Below are 19,769 nucleotides of genomic sequence, written 5' to 3'. Positions count from 1 at the left end.
TTTTCCGTAGATTTTCCAGTTTTCGACTGAAATTTGTCAGATTTCTTAGTCGCTAAGTGTTTCATATCATCAATCGTCTTTTTCGAACTAACGGGAAAAGATTTGTAAATTCCTCTGTCGTCCATTTTAAACATTTTAACCTGACAATTCTGACTGGTATTTACAAGACCCAAATCATCAGCGTACTGTTTGAGTAGACGGTCTGCCGGTGGAAGCCTTTCCTTGAGAAAAATTTGTTTGTTGTTATTCGGGTTTCGAATGTTAGCCAACCAAGATTTTCTGTTGTAGATTTCACTTTTTCCCCCAAAATATAAAACTTTAACTATCACAGCTGGGGGATAATTGATATTTTTCCACGTTCCAAGCAAGTGACAGGCTTTAAAATTACTCGGGCTAGTTTTATACTGAAGAAATTGGGCCAAAAAATTGCATACCTGATGTGACAACGGTACCTGATTGTTTACTATTGGCAGGTTCTCCAAAATTAGGCAATCCTTAGAAGAATACCTTTTCTGTGCAGATACTCTTTGCTCCAAATCATCCACTTAGTTCTCAAGATCTAGAATAATCTCATCTTTTTTGCCCAGATCCGTCAATAATTTATCGAAAATCTGTCTCACATTGGTGTCGGAAATCTTTTCCAGCATCGAGGAATACATATCTTTCTCAAAACGTGATCCCATGTTAAAGGAACTCTCAGTTAAATACATAAGTTTGAAATTAGTAGTAAAGAAATTTCACACGTAAAGAAAGAATTGAGAAATTCGAAGCAAAACAATTTGTTTAAACGCGGCAAGTAAAAGCGACTATTCAGCGCTGCTCATTTTGCTCTGTGATCATTTTTTGTGAAGCTAGAGGGTTTTTTAAATTGCGATTTTGCAATGTTAAAACACGCCTAGCCCTGATATACCAGCAGTCTTGTTCAATCTAAATATCTAATTGATCTCTCGGAAAATGACTCATGACTTGAAGGTTTGCTGAATTGATTATACCTTTGAAGCCTCAAAAGTTTTTTTTCTTGAACGTGATGTTGCACAATGTTGAATGTGCTGCAGTAGAAAAAAAACAATAAAATTTGAAAGCATGAGTCATCTTTAGAAACTTCAGACGTGGCGCATACAACAAAACTAGGGAGAATTTTACAATGCACTCGTTTGTAGTAATGAAAGGATAATGTTTTGAAATAATTTCAAACTTACGTTGCCATGTTTTTTTTAGATTTAACCTACACTTTTTCAAATGAATAAAGATTCAATTTCTAGATGTGGCCTTTCTTTACGGAGCGAAATTTAAAATGAATCATCAGGATTTTCATTGCTTTTATCCTCAAAATAAAATGGCTGAAGAGAAGTTGAAATCATACAAAACAAGACTGCTCGTATCAGGGCGAAGCCCTGATGTTCCGACTGCCTTTTAAGGTTTTATGGAGCAGTAATAACATTCAAAAATTAAATGTAATGAAATAAAATGATATTTTTTTCTAAAATTTGATTTTTGTTTTGATGAAAATCATCACCCCACACGCCATTTAAAGTACAAAAAGATAGATTTAGCTCCTTGCAACAAATCAATAATGGCAAATAAGCTTCTTTCAACCAATTTGGAACGATTTTAAGACGAAATAACTCTCCGCTTACGCGTTAATAGCGCGAAATATATCGTGCGTTAATTGTCCCAAATTGTCCAAAATGGCAATCTTAAAACCCCCATAACTTTACAAAAATAACTACAGGTGAAATATCTTCTCAAATTTGATCACAGGTTAAGAACACTTTTTGAATGATATTTAAAAATTCCGTCAAAAATGGCTAATTAAAAAGTCGAAATTTGTCTGAAGAAAAAAAAACACACCCCGAGAACAAATATTCCGTTACTTTCGTATCGAAAGTCGGAACAATAACGCTTTTGAAGCGAATTTGTTCACACTTCAGCCATTAGTTTACGTTTGATTCCTTTCAAAATTTGAAGTTTCGGTTAAGCTTGAGAAAAAGTTATGCCCGACATGAATCAGGGAAACTTAATTTTAATCCAAAGAAAAAGGTATAATGTATGGCGTATCTTTCAATTTTGGTTATTTTATTGACTTTAAATAAGTACTGAATCAAGGTACTAAAGTAGGTTCCATTAGAAAGTCAGAAAAAACTGCTCGTATCAGGGCGAAGCCCTTAATGTTCCGACTGCCCATTAAGGTTTATGGAGCAGTATTATCATTAAAAAATTAAAAGTAATAAAACAAAATGAAATTTTTTTTTCAAAAATTTGAATTTTTTTTAATCATCCCCCTACACGCCATACAAAGTACAAAAGGATAGATTTTGCTAATTGTAACAAATCAATTATGACAAATAAGCTTCGTTAAACCAATTTGGAATGATTTCTAAGACGGATTAACTCTACGCTTACGCGTTAATAGCGCGAAATATATCGCGCGTTAATTGTCCCAAATTGGCCGAAATGGCAATCTTTAAACCTCCATAACTTTACGAAAAACAATTACACGCAAAATATCTTTTCAAATTTGAGCTCAGGACAACAATACCTTTCGAATGATATAAAAAAAATCCGTCAAAAATGGCTAGTTAAAAAGTCGAAATTTGTCTGAAGAAAAAAAAACCCACCCCGAGCACAAATATTCCGTTACTTTTGTATCGAAAGTCGGAACAATAAAACATAGATTATGTTATACGTTGTCTTCGCGCAAAAGTTTTTAGAACTGAAGTTATAGACAGGTCATCACTCTGTTGCTATTTATCAGAACCAGCTGATAAGTTTGTCATAAGCAGTCATTTAAAGACTTTTTGGCTTCTCAAAAAATTGCTTTGCATTTTCAATATCGCCAAGTTTACCTTTTCTTAACGGCAATATTTTAAGAAATAATAAAAAAAATTATTAAACTAAATTATTTAATTAAAAGCAAATAAAAAACTTTACATCGACCGACAGCAAAATATCTGAATTAAAATCACTGAAAGTCTCAAATTTTGATTTTAAGCAATTGCCAGTTCACCCCGGGTCTGAAAAGGCCGGTTTTCAACCTTTCTAATAGTTTTTCTAACGGTGTGAGTTATTTGTTTACATAACTTGAGGAAATTTGCGCACTGAATAAAGCAAATTTCTCGTTTGAAATGTTTCACACGGCATATTCAACTTTCTCTAAAGGGGTTTTTCAAAAAATAATCATTTATATAGAAAATCAAAAGCAGTTGGCGCAAAAGTGACCTGTGTTTTCATGTGTATTACACTCATGAAGTACTCGTCATCATTGCTGTCCCAAATAGTCAAGGCTGTTTCCCTAGATCTGTCTCTTGGAGTACCTCGACTCTGAGACTAGGTTATAAGAAATTAAGAGAAAATGAAATCGTTTACTCGTTGAATCCTCTATACCAAATTATACATTTCATACACTAGCGGACAAATTTTTACTTTCCTACTCTCTAAAAAGATACTGAGCAAAATTGAAAACGTTTCATCGAGATTTTCGTTGATTCTTTCCTCAAAATGAAAACGGCTTAACGGCTTAAAAACTGTGAAATCATGCAAACTAACGCATTTGTAGCAAAATTGATCCAATTCAGTCACTTAGTTAGTTAGACTCTCTTCTAAATTCGAATTTTCTGGTTAACTTAGAAAAAATTATGCCGGAAAATAAGCAGGAAAATCCAAGATTGATCCAATGCAAGTGAAACAGTACGTTCAGACCATAGTTAAAAAACACAGTTCTTTTTACATCCGTGAGGTTTTTTAAATTCTTAAATTGTGCTAAAAACAACTCTAACCGAATCAAATTAGGTTTTCATGGCTTATATTATTTGTAATTAAGCATTTGTAAGTTGCTCGCTCGCATTATTCGCCCGAGACTAAAAATTAAAAAATGTAAACCAGTTTTTTTCTCGATACTGGAACAACTTCTTGAAAACTGTTTAATGTCATTCGAATCACGACTGAAAGTTTTCGCTATGATATATCACTCAACTCATTTCGATGCTTATTTGTGGTACCTGATTTTACGTGGAAAAAAAAAGAAAAAAATAACTGAAACACAAAGGATCACAAAGTTACTCCCCCTTTCTCATGAGGTACGAAGAACAAGACTGCTCGTATCAAGGAGAAGTTTTGAATTTCCTAACTTTTTTCACTTCTATGGAGTAGTGTTGGCTCTACAAAAACAGAGGATTTTTTTTTTTTTAAATTGAACTTTTTCATAATTTTTTTCTGCGTTATTTTTTTTTCAAAGTGCAAAAAGTATGCTTAACCCATATCAACTTGACCCGTATGCTTAACCCGTATGCTTACGCGTGCATGGCGCAAAATATATCGCGCGTAATTGTCACGAATGTGCCAAATTAGCAATTTTTAAACCCTCCAAACAATACAAAAAATAATAGGTAAACTACATATAATTTTTTAAATCTGGACAGCTCAGGGCAGCAAGAGGTTTCGGATGATTAAAAAACTTCGTCAAAAAAGGCTAGTTAAAAGGTCAAACTTGTCTGGAGAACAGTAAACCATCCCCCGAGCACAAACATTCCGTCATTTTTTCGAAAGTCGAAGCAATAAAAGGAGTTATTATTACAAGTTTCTCACAAAGCGTTAGAGATTTCCAAAAAACTTCAACAATGATACGTTTTTGTTATACAGTGCTGATTTAAGCTATCCAGACAAACCCATTAAACTTGACATTTAAAACACATTTTTCTCAACTTGGGTTGCTGTCTGGTGAAAACTGATAAAAATCCACGGACTTATTTATCTCAAAGATAGCCTCATACGTAGTGCAACAATTTTAAGAAGGGTATAATCTCAAAAAATTTTTGACAAAAGTTTTCAAATACGTTTACAAAGAAAAATTGGGAATCTTATCTATATAGTTGATCAAACAAAAACAATTTAATTTCTACAAGGTTTTGCTCATTTACCCTGCATAAAAATTATTGAGCCATGTAAAAAGCTTTTTTTTGACTTAAGTATGTCAGTGATTGATTTAGTAATTTCGGTTAATTTTTGGTTGACTAAAAAAGCCAAAAGTTATCAATGTTTGGGTAAAATTTTGAGCCAGAGTTTTGCAAAATAAATTGCACCATATCAATTCTGCTAAAAATCTAAACAAGTTTTAACCTAGTCATTTTTTACCTTGGATCAACCCAATATATTAACTTCCATTAGATTCGGCGGAGGTTTAAAATGAATCAAAAATTCTTAATTGAGTCTAACTAATCCCAATAACTCGTCAACAGATCAAAACTGATGAAATGTTACTTTGTTGTAGCTAATTCTAATTTAAAACTATTAAAAAGAGTACAGGAATTAAAGTGAATTAGTCTGAAGTTAAAACATTAAAAAAGGAGAGATCACTCTCTCCGCCGGAGAGAATGGCAAGTGAGGGTCATATGAGAGTGACCTGGTATCTAAAAAAGATAAGTAAGGTTTGCAACAGATGCAGAAGAAGATACGAATCACAACATTCCTCTAAGCAGGAAAAAATTTAACTAGCGCCCAATAAATAAAACGAATTAACTGAGTCCTTTCTCCCCTTTTTCGGGACAGAGAAAGAAAATTTTTCTTACACGAGTGTGTAAGCAACTGAAACTAAACTATGTACCAACGATACGCTAAGTAATGCAAAGGTAATTAAAATGGTGAGGTTATCCGGTATCCGACGGATATGAGCTAGAAAGACAGATATGTAGTAGTATGTACAAAAACAAATTATCGCCGAGATTTGATGGGTGATGTGGTATGAGGTCAGGAAAATTGAATAACTGCAATCTGAAAGAATTTGAGAAGGCAAATGAGAAAAAAAAGAGCAAAATACTGTTTAACCCATCCGAAGGATCAATAAGTAAAAATAAGGTTAAGCAAACTAAGTATTCCAACTTTAAGATTGGGGAAAATGCAGTTTAGCACCGGTAAGTGAAACGAAAAGTACTCAAAATTGGAAATAGGTACTAAAGTATCGTTTACAATTTCCATAATCATTTAAAAAGTTTTCGAGTTCGGCATTGAAAAGTTCACTATCAAGTTCTGAATCCTCTCCAAAATTATCCACTGCCATTCTTAACGATTCAGTTGAAGAGGTAGAAGTTTGTTCAGGAGATGGTGAAACCGAGTCAATTAAGATTAATTCCGCCGGAGTTTTGTCTGCTTCATGATTGGTGTTGTCTTCGATTTCTAATACGATAGGGTTAGCTGCAGAACCAGAGGTCTCTTGGGGGAAGTCTACAACATCTATATAGTACCTTTGACCTTAAAATTTTGGTGGTCCAACATTCCGATTAGTGCGTCGAATGATAGAAGGAACGTTACCAGGTTCGTTGGAAGAATAGGGAGTTGGAGTGCAATCGTCAGCAGAATCTACTATTTCGTAAACCGGGAAGTCTGTTAATGTGTCCGTGTCCGCTGGATTAGATGTTTCCTGAAGTTCCCGTGGCTTGTTGTTTTAATCTTCCTCCACCTGTGGTGTAGCACTCTGGTCGAGTGTAGTAGAGATTCGGTTTGCGGGGATAATGCTTATTGGGCATTCAGTAGTTGGTCTCCGTTTGAGCAGTGATGTCCTCTAAAACCTCAGATTTAAAGTTATTTTTGAATAAACTAGAGTTAGGGCTAATTCCATTTGGAATATGAGTTTTGCATGAGTCGGAAATAAAACGCTCTCTATCCACGTCTCTACAAGGGAAACGGCCCACTATCCATTCCCATTCGCCAGTATCCGAAATATCCAAAGGAATTAGCATGGATTCATATGAAGCGAGATAACCTGGAGAGTTGACGACTTCTTGCGTGTTTTTGGATGCGGCTTTCTCGGCTTGGGTTTTCGTCTCGAACCCTCCTTCTTCTGATCTACTTCAACATTAGAATTAGGGAAACTGGGGAATGAAATATTTCCTTTAAAAGGTCTAATTTTATTCGAGATAGATTTAGGAATCGCAATATCCGTTTTTCGTATTAATTTTCCGTCGAAATTTTTTTTTGTCGATGTAGACAAAATTATAATTCTTTTGTTTAGTTCCTTATAGAAATAGTCTCGGTTGATGTTACCACTTGTTTTCCGAAGTATTTTACCTTTGAAGGGGCTTTGGAGAGGTATTCTATCGGTCTTGGTTTTCGAGGATGAGGCATAGTCAGTGTCGTAGCCCTTTTCGACTGGTGTTTGGTTCTTTTTCGCTACCAAGTCGTCCTTGTATCCATCTTCGAGTCTATCGTCCGAGTTCCAGTTGTCTGCCCGTTCTTTATATAAGATGGACTTCCCTCTGTCTAAAATTCCAATGGAAGGTTTACCAGAAACTAATTGTTTCCAAATTGTATTTGGTTTTCTGTTATAATGAATTTCAAATGGAGAACATTTGATTTTAGATTGGTATGATGATCGTAAGTTCCAGATAGTTTTTGAAACCGCGTTTTGAAGTGTACACTTTTGATGTTCTTGTCATATAGCAAGTATTTTAATTTTTACAGTGGGTATCAATTTTTCGACTAATCCGTTGGAACGATGGTCACCTACTGTACAAAATTTTATTTTGATATTTTTCGAATCACAGAATGATTTAAAATTATGGCTTTTAAAGCAAGTCGCGTGGTCTACCCTTATTGAATACGGTATACCATGTAAAAATATGTAATCCTGTAGAAATTCGATGACTGTTTTTGCAGAAGTTGATGAAGTAATTTTTGCCGACAGAAATTTGGAAAATCTGACCCCCAATAGGAATCCAAAGGTCCGGCGAAGTCTAAGTTAAGTTCTTCGTTTGGTTCTAATAAGGGAGGAAGTTCACTAGTTTGTGAATTTGGGATAACAGTTTTCAAATTCTTACGCGCCGATGTGCTTTCTGAGCAGTTTATGCCATGAAATAAGTTTGCCTGTTAATATGGGGCCACCAGATGTATTGGGCCAAATACTTCATTCCGAATTACCTGGATGGGTGTCATGTCTTCATCATAGCATTTCTCAGGGTAAAAGGTATAACTAGTTTACCGCCCGTTCGTGTATTCGTGTAAATCTCTGGTGAAGTGTTTGAAGTAAGGGGAATTGGCATTTATCTTCTCTACTTTGTTTTGAAGTGCCTTGACTATCGGGTTCAACATGGGATCAGCTTCAGTAAAAAGAGCTACCAGCTTGGCATTAAGGAGAATGTTCAAGTCCAAGGAACGATCGGGCAACTTCAAGTTTTCTCGGTATTTTTTGACGAGAGTAGCGTGGTCTGGTAAAAGAAGGAAGATCTAAATCTACTAAATACCGGAAGTAGGGGGATTAATTACAATATTCTTATGATTCATTTTAACGATATCTACAATTTTTTTTATCTACAGTCGAGTTAATCAATCTTCAATTAAGAACTAAGAAGTAAAAAAATGCGGCATAGAAATAATTATTGGGTTTGTGTTTGAATAATCCTTTGGAATACAATTTGAAGTACAAAATTCCGTTCTATTGTGTTTAGATGAACAAATTGGGAAAGTCGAGTTGATTAGTTTTAGTACTGACGCTATTAAGTAATTACGTAATTTGGCGTAATCAGAATTTTACAGATTTGAACCAATGGCTGAGCAGGTAATTATTTGTTTCTCCGACGGATTAATTGATTTGTTTATCTTATATATTCGTCGTCGTAATGAGATATTGGGAGGGCTTTTCCAGATGGAACCCTAGAAATAAGATCGGGGAAACCCATATCCTTTCCTGCTAGATGTATGATTGTAAAATTAAAAGGTAAAAATCTGTCCACCTATCTTGTTAATCTACTATGATATGTTTTTTTTCCGTGATTTGGTGAGAGGGCAGAAAGTAAAGCTTTGTGGTCAGTGATTATTTCAAATTCCAATCCATAAAGGTAAATTTTATAATGTTCGACGGCCCATACGACTCCTAACAATTCGAGCTCATTTGTAGAATGTTTTGACTCGTGCGAGTTTAAAAAACGAGAGGCGAAAGAAATCGTTTTCCAGTCTTTCCCGTGGAGTTCTTCGAGGGAGGCTCCCAAACCATCGTGTGATGCGTCCGTTTTTACTCTAGTGTTGCGTTTTACGTCGACATGGGTATTCTCTTTGAGATTTTCAATTTCTTGTTTAATTTTCTCAAACGCTTTCGTATGGTCGTCGTTCTATTGGAAAATCGATTTCTTATCAAGTAGCGGTCGAAGTGAGCTTCCTAGGGAAGCTAAATTTGGGAAAAACTTGAGGTACTGAAACATAGATCCGAAAAATGATCTTAGTTCTTCCAAATTCCTTGGAATAGGTAAGTCCTTTATTGCTTTCGATTTATCAAATATAGGTATGATTCCTGTTTTCGAGATCCCAGCCATTCGATTTCTTTTTGAAAGAATTTGCATTTTGACCATTTGACCGCGAAGTATTATTTGTCCAATGTGGATAAAATTTTTAATACAATGTTCTTGTGGTCTAAAAAGCTTCCTTTGAAAGCAATTAAAATGTCGTCTGGGTAACAATTATTAAATGGGATAGAATCTAACGTTGAATCCATTACTCTTTGAAATTCGTTAGGTATATCACCTTGTCAGTAAACGCCGGTTACAAATTGGTATGTACCCGTAATATCATCACCGACGATACTGAAATTACTTTGATCGCTGGTAAATTTATCTAATGCAAGTTGTCTGTATGCATTTTTATGTCTAAACTAGTAAACCACACTTCTCCAACGGAATCACTTGCAATTTGCGCCGCGACATTGTCTATCAGTTTGTGGATATTCGGCATTTGGTATTTGTTCCTGTAGATTGATTTGTTTATTTACGAACTTTGAATCCAGAGCTAACTTGATAGATTTGTCTTTTTTGCAAGTAATGAGTATTGGACTGATAAAACGATCTTCGACACAGTTTTCTAGTTTTTTATTATGTCCCTCGTCTTTTAGTCTGTTGAGTTTTGTCTAAATCTAAACAGAATCCAGTAAGTGGAGGGAGACTCGTCTTCCTTTTAGTTGGATTGGTTTTAGGGGTTCGTGAAAATGAGTGATTTTCATCTGGTTTTTTATTTTTCCAATCCGAATGAATAAGTTTTTAAAAGTTTTTGATATGTTTAGAATTTCCCTATCTTTGTCTGATGGAGAGATAGAATTTTTTGACTTACACTGCTTGCGAGTCTGGAAATGCGGGAAGTACTTCTGTGAGACTTCTATCCCCACTTTCGGCAGATTGTCATTTCCTAGGATGTTTTTCTCGTGTCCCTCGGTCAAGAAGAAATGACAAGCGTTTTGTGACCAACCGTTTGAGAAGATCGGAATTATAACCTTTCCAGAAATATTTATAGCGTTGTCAGTGAATCCACAGTAAAAGTACTTGGTTGCTTTGTCCACCGGATAGATTTTCAAGTAGAGGTCTCGTAGTTTCAAATCGTGTAAAACGTTTTTCTTGAGGAAAGTGACCGGGCTAGCTGAATCCACTTGTATATTTAGAAATGCTTGATTTTCTTTTCCGATGTCAAAATTTAATAATTTCTTCAATTCTTTTCCGTCGTCGTCAAAAATCGTAGTTACATTTAATACAGAATAATCGTCGTTTTCGTTTTGTCCAGATTCCGGCCGTGCGTTTATGACGCCACAACATTCTCTATCTACATGACCTGTATTTACATCCGGAATATCCGACGGATTAAAATCTGTATTATCTACAATTTGATTATTTACAATGTTTACATTTTTACGACGAGATCTACAAAGTCTGGTAAAGTGACCTTTATATTTACAAGATGTACAGGTAGTGTCCTTTGCTGCGCAAACTGCTAGGTGACCTTTTGGGACCTTTTTTCATACAGGTGTTGCTTTTTTCTGTATTGAGAGTTGGCTCTCTTCTTACGTTGAAATGGCTGTGTGGTTTAAGTACGGATGATCCGTCGGATTTAAAGTTGTTTGTAAGTTTTAGGTGATTTAAAAATCCCTCTTCATCGATGAGTGCTACGTTTAGTGCTTCTCGTGGGGGAAGTGTTTCTGTTAAAAGTTTCCTTTGTTCCTTTGGATATCGTAGTTTTTCATGTTATTTATGAAATTATCTCTAATCCACTCTTCTTCTCCTGCGGCTATGTCGCACATTTTAGCCATTTCTGCTAAGGCACCCCAAAATTGTTCTAAAGATTCTCTATACGGTTGTTTTCAGTTTAACAGTTTGTGTCGTTCGAATGTGACGTTTGTCTTTCTTACGAAGGCGATTGCTAGGAAGTCCCAAAGTTCTTTAAAAGAAGTTTGCAAGATTTTCACCTTTGTAAGTTTTTGTCCGAAAATCCTTTTTCCCTCGTTTCCCAATGCGAGGTACAAGACAGATCGTAGTTTTTTATCTGCTTCTTCTAGTCGCATTCCATTGAATTTCTTGGTTTCAGATTTAATGGAGGCTGATTCCTCTTCATCGTAGCGTCTTTTTTCTTGGGCGTTTCGGTCCATTCTCGACTGTCTTTGGTTATCTGTTTCACCGTCCATCGGATTTTCCAACTTGGGAGGTTGAGGATGATGTCTTTCCGAAGGATTTAGTAAGTTTTCGATGTCTATATTTTCTTTAGCGATTATAGCTAAGTGAAACAGATCGCTCCAAACTTCCCAGGGAATGGGGGGATCTACAGTATGGTTTTGAATGAAGGTATTCCTCTCACGTTAGATTCGTTATTTGACTGCGCCATGATAAAAAGTTACTTTGTTGTAGCTAATTCTAATTTAAAACTATTGAAAAGAATACAGGAATTAAAGTGAATTAGTCTGAAGTTAAAACATTAAAAAAGTGAGAGATCATTCTCTCCTCCGGAGAGAATGGCAAGTGAAGGTCATATGAGAGTGACCTGTTATCTAATTCGGATAAGTAAGGTTTACAATAGATGCAAAATAAGATACGAATCACAACAAAAACAAAATTATTTTTTTCTTGACTACTCCTTGAATTTTCAAAAATGTCAGTTCCATTTTTCAAGTAAAACCTGTTTCAAATTCTTTTGGATGTTTTGAAAAATAAATAATCATGGTTCTTTTTTCTGATACGCTATTTCTTGTTGCAGTATAGGTTAATGATAATAATGAAATGTTTCCAATCTAAACTAATGGTATTTTATATAAAACAAAAATAAGCGAAATCATCGATTGACAAAAAAGATTGGGAGGACGCTATTAAACCTGAGGGTCTGTTTTCAACCGCCTCGAGCACAAACGAAAGTGTTTTATAGGTACATCTGTTCCTGGTGCTGCTGGCAGTGATCTCTTTTATCCACCCATTGAATCTATTCTGTCTCAATTTCCACAGGAAGCAGAAGAAGAAATGGCAGCAGAGAAGATTGGCTCATCTTCAGAGTGACGAACGGGTCATATACGCCTGATATATTTAACTAACATATGAATTCACATGGTGACCGGCAAAAAAAACGACAGCCGTTAGGACGACAATCGTTTGTGATGGTACGACTTTAAGACGATGCTACACACAATTCTCCTTATTCTAATTCTGAGAATTTTAAACCGCTTAAATTCGAACTGCTCATTTTACATATAATTTGTCGTCTTAATGTCTTGTCATCTTGATAGCCTGTCGTCCTAATTATCTAACACCAACTCACATGCTCTTTTAAAAGATACTATTTGAAGCGAATTTGAAATGAGTCTCAACATCTTATTTTCAATCTTATTTTTTACATCCATTTTACTCTTCAAGTTTTTGTGTGATCTATTGTCATGGAGTCATTTTTCATCTATCTAATTGTATTCACTTAAAGTTTTGTTAAGTGGCAATGAACCCAACAATCAATTCACGTTGGAAACTTTACGAAGACTGGGATGATAATCTAGACATGAGACATCTGCTTGATAATAACAATGTTTCAAAATCAATCCCCAGAAGGCAGCATTTGCCGGCACTGAGATTTCGACCGATTTTGTCATCAAACAGCTCGGGACAGTACAACTGTGCCGAAGTACAACAGTGCCGAAAATGAAAAAATGTTCAACAGTGCCGAAAATTGATGATTTTTGGGGGTTCCGGAATCAAGCCGACGGGACTTCAAGCCGAATCGTAAAATTAGGGACTTCAAGCCGAATATTTTCTTATAAACTTGTGAAATATGATTAATTTGAAAATTTTATTGAAAAATTTCGGAATTTTCAGGATCTTTCTTCACTAGTTATTGGCATTTTCATTAAATTCAATCCTCCATATGATGTTAAGGAAAGTTGAAACATAAAACACGGTTGAAGGCGTTTTTCATGTTTATAATTTATGCATTTCAAAAACCGGCTAATGATATTAATGGATGCCAATCCCAAGTGGTGCATTGTCATGAATAACGCATTTGATGGACTAAACTTGCCTAAATTTTTGAAAAACAACGTTTTACAGATGAAAAAATATTGTTTTGAGGTGCTTGTAAAGTTCAAGTTTCGGCCTCAAAACCCTTCGGCTTGATGTCCCGTCGGCCTGTTGTCCTAGACCCAATTTTTGGCGCTGTTGAACAATAAAATTGTTTTCGGCACTGTTGTGCCCTTTAGAGGGGCGTTCAAGAGAGGCCGATGTACAAGAGGCCCAAAAAAAATTATAGATCAACGGTGCCGAAAATCATCACCCGGGTTGACCTTCATACACCGAAAATGGTTATCATACAATTCCATACATCAAGTGTGTGGAAAAATGCTTGTCATACAGTTTTCATACAATTTCTAAAACTGGTTGAAAAAAGATATAAACTTATTTCTGTGGCTGTTTGATTCTAATAGAACAGTCTGGTAAAAAAAACCGAGGCTTTCGTTTTTTGAAAAAAATGCTTATCATACAATTCCCATATATGGAAATTGTATGACTGGCGTTTTTTTTGATGGCGACACAAAAAGTTTTCCAAGTAATTTTGAAAATTTGGCCCATAATTTTTTTGTTTTTTTTTTCAGCCGCAAATCGAATTTTGTACGCAAACAAACCTTTATCGAAAATTTTTTTTGCACGTAAAGTTTAATTTTTTTTGTGAATAACGTAGTCCTGGATACAATAAAATTGGCTTTTATTTTCTTTAAAAACGCTGAAAATTCCTATTTCCTTTGTATGGGGTGTTTATATATGCCTTGATCAATGTCTGATAATTTGAAAATTCGAAAGTTTAAAATAATCACCATTAAAAAATTTTGCCAAAAATAAAAGTTTGTTACTTTTGTTATATCAATTGTGAAAGACAGCCGAACTCAGGTCGTTTTCTTTGCATTGTAAATGCAAAGACCGTCCAACCTTTGGTGCTTTGAGTAACCAAGGTCTTTTTCACTTGTGTTTAGTTGCAAACACAACAAAAAAATTCAGAAGCTAAATTTAGAAAAAAAAATCAAATTTTTTGGTTTATGGAAAAACAAACACAAGCAAAAATATGCGCTACTGAGAAAAACTGAATGAGTATAACTTCGAGTCTACAAAACTTCTTAAGTGACGCACCCCAATTATGAGTCTACATAGTTGCAAAGTGACGCAGGCCAATCATGACGCATTAACAGTACCAGTCAATTTGAAAAAAAAATAGCAACTAACATGCCTCAGTTTAAAGAGCTGACACATTTGAACTAGTATACGAAAAAGTTCAAAAAATATCTAAAACTGCCCAAGGTTCGAACCCTCTTATTTTGCTGATGTTCTCCTTCCTTACCTCTACGCTACAGATCCATGATACCTTGAAGCTAAAGCGCTTTTTTTAATATCATAGTCTTTGTTAATATCATTGGAATTGGCTGTACTTAACAGCTGGTTGTTGATCAAAATGAACACTTTAAAAAAAAACACCTTTTTCTCGTAACAATATTTGCGCCGCATTAATTTTTGCGACTTGGGTTGGAAAAAAGAGAGTTCATTATACGACACAAGCTTAATGAAGCTTACCACTGCTTGGCTTTATGAGCCACAAAGTAGAGTAGCAATGCTAAAACTTTGCGCTTGCTTTGTCAATACAGGTTTGTTACTTTTCTTGTGGTTGCAATGATTTAAAAGAGCACCACGCAAAAGGAACATTGCTGCGATACTGTCTCTTTATCACATTTTCAGCGTTTCTCTCTTGAGCTACCATCATCAACGGGCAGAGAATTAGTTGCATCTTGGGCTCGATACACAGTATTATGATGGCTGATTTTGATGTTAAACACTTTGTTACAAACAACGCACTTCGATGCCTGATCACTGCTATACTTGAACATAGGCGCTACGCGCAATACACCGAAGGCATAGAAACTGAAGCAAAAACCAAACAACTTGAACAACTAATAATTGAAGAATAACAGTTCTAGAACAAAAAATCGTACTAATACATGTATACACCAAAATTTTGCTATATCGAGAAAGAGCCTGAAATAACAGTTCTAGAACTAAAAATCGTACTAACACATGTATAGGTTAAATTTTTGATATATCAACGAAGATCATAAAATAACACTTCTAGAACTAAAAATCGTACTAACACATGTATACACCAAAATTTTACTATACTGACAAAGGGCCTGAAATAACAGTTCGTGAGCTAAAAATCGTACGAACACATGTATACACCAAAATTTTGCTATATTGACAAAGATCATGGAATAACAGTTCTAGAGCTAAAAATCGTACTAACACATGTATACACCAAAATTTTGCTATATTGACAAAGATCATGGAATAACAGTTCGAGAACTAAAAATGGTACTAACACATGTATACAATAAAATTTTGATATATTGACAAAGATCATGAAATAACAGTTCGAGAACTAAAAATCGTAATAACACATGTATACACTAAAATTTTGATATATTGACATAGATCATAAAATAACAGTTCGAGAACTAAAAATGGTACTAACACATGTATACGCTAAAATATTGCTATAATGACGAAGAGCCTGAAATAACAATTCTAGAGCTAAAATCGTACTAACACATGTATACACCAATATTTTGCTATATCGACAAAGAGCCTGAATAAACGTTGTAGAACTAAAAATCTTACTAACACATATATACACCAAAATTTTGCTATATTGACAAAGAGCCTGAAATATTGACAAAGGACCTGAAATAACAATCGTAGAACTAAATGTCGTACTTACGCATTGTAGATCAATTTCTATAGCTATAATAAAATACAAAAGATTGTGTTTATATGTGTAGCAAAACGCCTCCTGTCGTTGCAATCGGCCAATCGTATAAATTGGCATGTAGACTCATATGGGTCTCCGGAATAACTAAAAATCGTACTTACACATATACTTACACGAAAGAGCTAAAATGAAAAAAAGCTATTAGTCTTATTATATTGAGAAATTGTGAAGCAGTCTCAGAATTGACAGTATGTAGCAGTAAAACAATCCGAAAAACAAATCCAAAAAACAAAAAAAATACTTGCAAAGACATGACACAGATCTGAAAAATGTACCAATGTTGGTATTCATGAACAAAACTTCAATCAGGTAAAGATATCAGTTAAGTATTCCACGAAATCAAGTTCAAATTCAACCTTCAAAAACCGGCAAGTAATAAAAATGACATAAAACTTCAACGTTCAGCGTCAAACTGATTACGGAACGTCAAATTTAAACGGACGCCATTCCATTTCTCAAACGATCCATCGGGTGCAGTGGATCCTCTCAAGATGCTGTGCTTCCAGTCTTTCTGGCAAGCTCCGAGCATGGTAAAAACGCTACCATGTGGCAACAAAACAGAAACTTCAGAGCGCGTGGTCCCGTTTCTTTTCATTGCAAAGCGTCGGGTGGCTCCAAGGGATACGCTGGCAATGGTTGGATAATCAGGAATACCACGTTCGTTGTCAGCGTGAAATCCAACTCCCTAAAAATACTGATAGGCAAAGTACATTTTCTATGTTATCTAATTGTTATGACGGTATTTTGTGATATTACCTCTTCGAGGGAACAATAAATGTTGATGAGGACACTCTTGAAGGAAACTTTGAGTTCTTTCTCCAACAAGGTCTTTAACAACAACAACTGTGGTGACCAAGAGTTGTTGGGCGGGTGGCGAACGCTTCCATATGAGTATGGAACCTCTGAAATCCACTTGACAGAGCGCCCGTTGACATGTGTCCAAGATTCCTGTTTGTATGATTTGTAAAGCTCTGCAAAGAGGGAATCAGCTATGCTCAAAACAGATTTATTGCAAACGTCAAGGGAAATTTGAGAGACGCCAAACACTGAAGATGAGCTGATAGTAAACGGCTGCAAAAATAAAATTATGACATTTAAGTGCTCAGTGGAATACAACAGAAAAAAAAAATAGAATAGACAAAAAGTATTTACCACGGCAGATGTCAAAAGAGTTAAGGATACTCTCTCACAAATTAATTTCGCAGAAGTAGTTTCAGTTCTTCTCCATGACACATTACACAGACAAGACGTGAAATTATCTGAATACGATATTTCAAAGAAATTCCATTGGCCCTCAGATTTAAATGCATTGATAATTGACAGTATTTCCTCGGAAGCATCGTGCTGATGTCCATAGGTATATGAGAAGCTGTAATTCAAATCAAGATGCTGGAGAATTTTAACTTTGGAAGTAGACGCATTGATGAAAAAGTTTTCTGTGGACAGCATTTGACAAAATATCTCTTTCACAGTTGAAATTAACACGCCACCATGGTCAAATTCAGTAAGTCTACTGAGCCGATCTCTGATGCAAGCGCTTGACAACAAAAGCTGAAGAACAGAATTGAGATAGCAACTGTTGTCATCATTTGCAATGCCCGTGGGTCGAAATGGCTCCATTACATGACTGAAAATAGAAGTAACATAAAATTTAACATTTTGCTTTACGTTATTGAGTCCACGCTCCAACAAATTCTTTTTTGAGAAATACAAAAGCAAATTTGAAAATTAATTACCGGACAGATATAACTATAGATAAATCTTTAAAATAAATAATTTAAAATCATTTTTGATGTAGCTGCAACCCAAAAGCAAGTGGACAAATCTCGTTGGCAGCGTTCCCTGTAAATCGTTGTACGCTAATTGGTGATATACAGATCTTTCTGAAAATATCCTAAACAGAACAATAAATTGAAAATCATTTTTCGCTTTTAACTACATAGCTAAGAAGTAAAACATCAAATTTCACAATCAAACAACAAAGACGCTAACTAAATAAATAAATAAATGAACGAACAAACCAACAAATGAACGAACACACCAAAAATAAATAAACATAAATAAATAAATGAATAAATAAATACATACATGAATAATAAATAAAAGCAAAACTAAATGAAAGAAAATAATTAAATAAATATAGCAATAAATATCAACGAACAAACAAAACACACCTGATAAATAAATAAACATTAAAAAATAAATCAATACATAAATAAATAAATACATACATAATTAAATAAATTAATAAATAAATAAACAAAAAAAACTGAAATGTACAAATAATTAAATTAACATGAAAAAATATATATCTCATGAACAAATAACCAAACAAACAGACCCATAATATAAATAAATGAAAGTAAATGAATTAAATAAATACACATACATAAATAATAAAAACAAAACTAAATGAAAGAAAGAATAATTAAATAAATATAGAAATAAATATCAACAAATTAACAAAACACACCTGATAAATAAATAAGCAATAAAAAAATAAATCAATACATAAATATATAAATAAATACATAAATAAATACATAAATAAATAAATAAATAAATAAATAAAAGCAAAAGTGAAATGTACAAATAATTAAATAGACATGAAAAAATATATATGAACAAATAACCAAACAAACAGACCCATAATATAAATAAGTTAAAATAAATAAATTAAATATATACACACGCAGAAATAATAAAAGCAAAACAAAATGAAAGAAAGAATAATTAAATAAATAAACAAAACACGTGATAAAAATAAACAAAAATAAATATGTACATACATAAATTATAAATAAATATAAGCAAACTAAACATAATTAAATAAATAGAAGAACAGATAATTAAATAAATAAAGATGAACAAATAAAGAAACAAACATACGCAATCACGTGACATAGCGCGATATAGTCCAGCCCACATGATAATTGATAACTGTGGACGTTATTTGTCGACACTTGACAACAGACAACATTTAAAAAAAAAACCGTTACACGATACCATAACACCTTGACTAAAGTCTTCGGTGTAATAATATGAGTGCTGACAAGCGCCCGTTGAAGTGAAAGAGGTTTAATGCTAAAGCGTAACGAAAAAACTAATTTAAAATCGAGTGAGCATTGTTCTGCACAATAAAATAGTAATGAAAGCACCATAAAAATTTAATATAAGGAAAAACATTAGTCAAAAAATTCTAAAATTCTATATAAATAAATCAATACATAAATAAATAAATAAATACATAAATGAATACATAAATAAATAAATATATAAAGAAATAAAAGCAAAAGTGAAATGTACAAATAATTAAATAGACATGAAAAAATATATATGAACAAATAACCAAACAAACAGACCCATAATATGAATAAATGAAAATAAATAAATGAAATAAATACACATACATAAATAATAAAAGCAAAACTAAATGAAAGAAAGAATAATTAAATAAATATAGAAATAAATATCAACAAATAAACAAAACACACCTGATAAATAAATAAGCAATAAAAAAATAAATCAATATATAAATATATAAATAAATACATAAATAAATACATAAATAAATAAATAAATAAATAAATAAAAGCAAAAGTGAAATGTACATATAATTAAATAGACATGAAAAAATATATATGAACAAATAACCAAACAAACAGACCCATAATATAAATAAGTTAAAATAAATA

The 19,769-nt window shown here is 33.7% G+C and overlaps 1 protein-coding gene across 2 annotated transcripts in view; it reads left to right on the top strand.

Annotated features, from left to right (window-relative positions):
* Window positions 1-12,471, top strand: part of LOC134855200 (equilibrative nucleobase transporter 1-like) — a 42,366-nt gene extending 29,895 nt beyond the window's left edge. For both annotated transcript variants that reach the window (XM_063871644.1, XM_063871646.1), the window contains one exon: window positions 12,154-12,471. In XM_063871644.1, the coding sequence (XP_063727714.1) occupies window positions 12,154-12,303 (150 nt within the window). In that variant the 3' untranslated portion in view covers window positions 12,304-12,471. The remainder of the gene's footprint in view (window positions 1-12,153) is intronic.
* Window positions 12,472-19,769: the final 7,298 nt, after the last annotated feature.

Source organism: Symsagittifera roscoffensis, chromosome 10 (assembly GCF_963678635.1).
Source record: "Symsagittifera roscoffensis chromosome 10, txSymRosc1.1, whole genome shotgun sequence".
Taxonomy (NCBI): domain Eukaryota; kingdom Metazoa; phylum Xenacoelomorpha; order Acoela; family Convolutidae; genus Symsagittifera; species Symsagittifera roscoffensis.
This window is presented reverse-complemented; position numbering and strand designations above follow the sequence as displayed.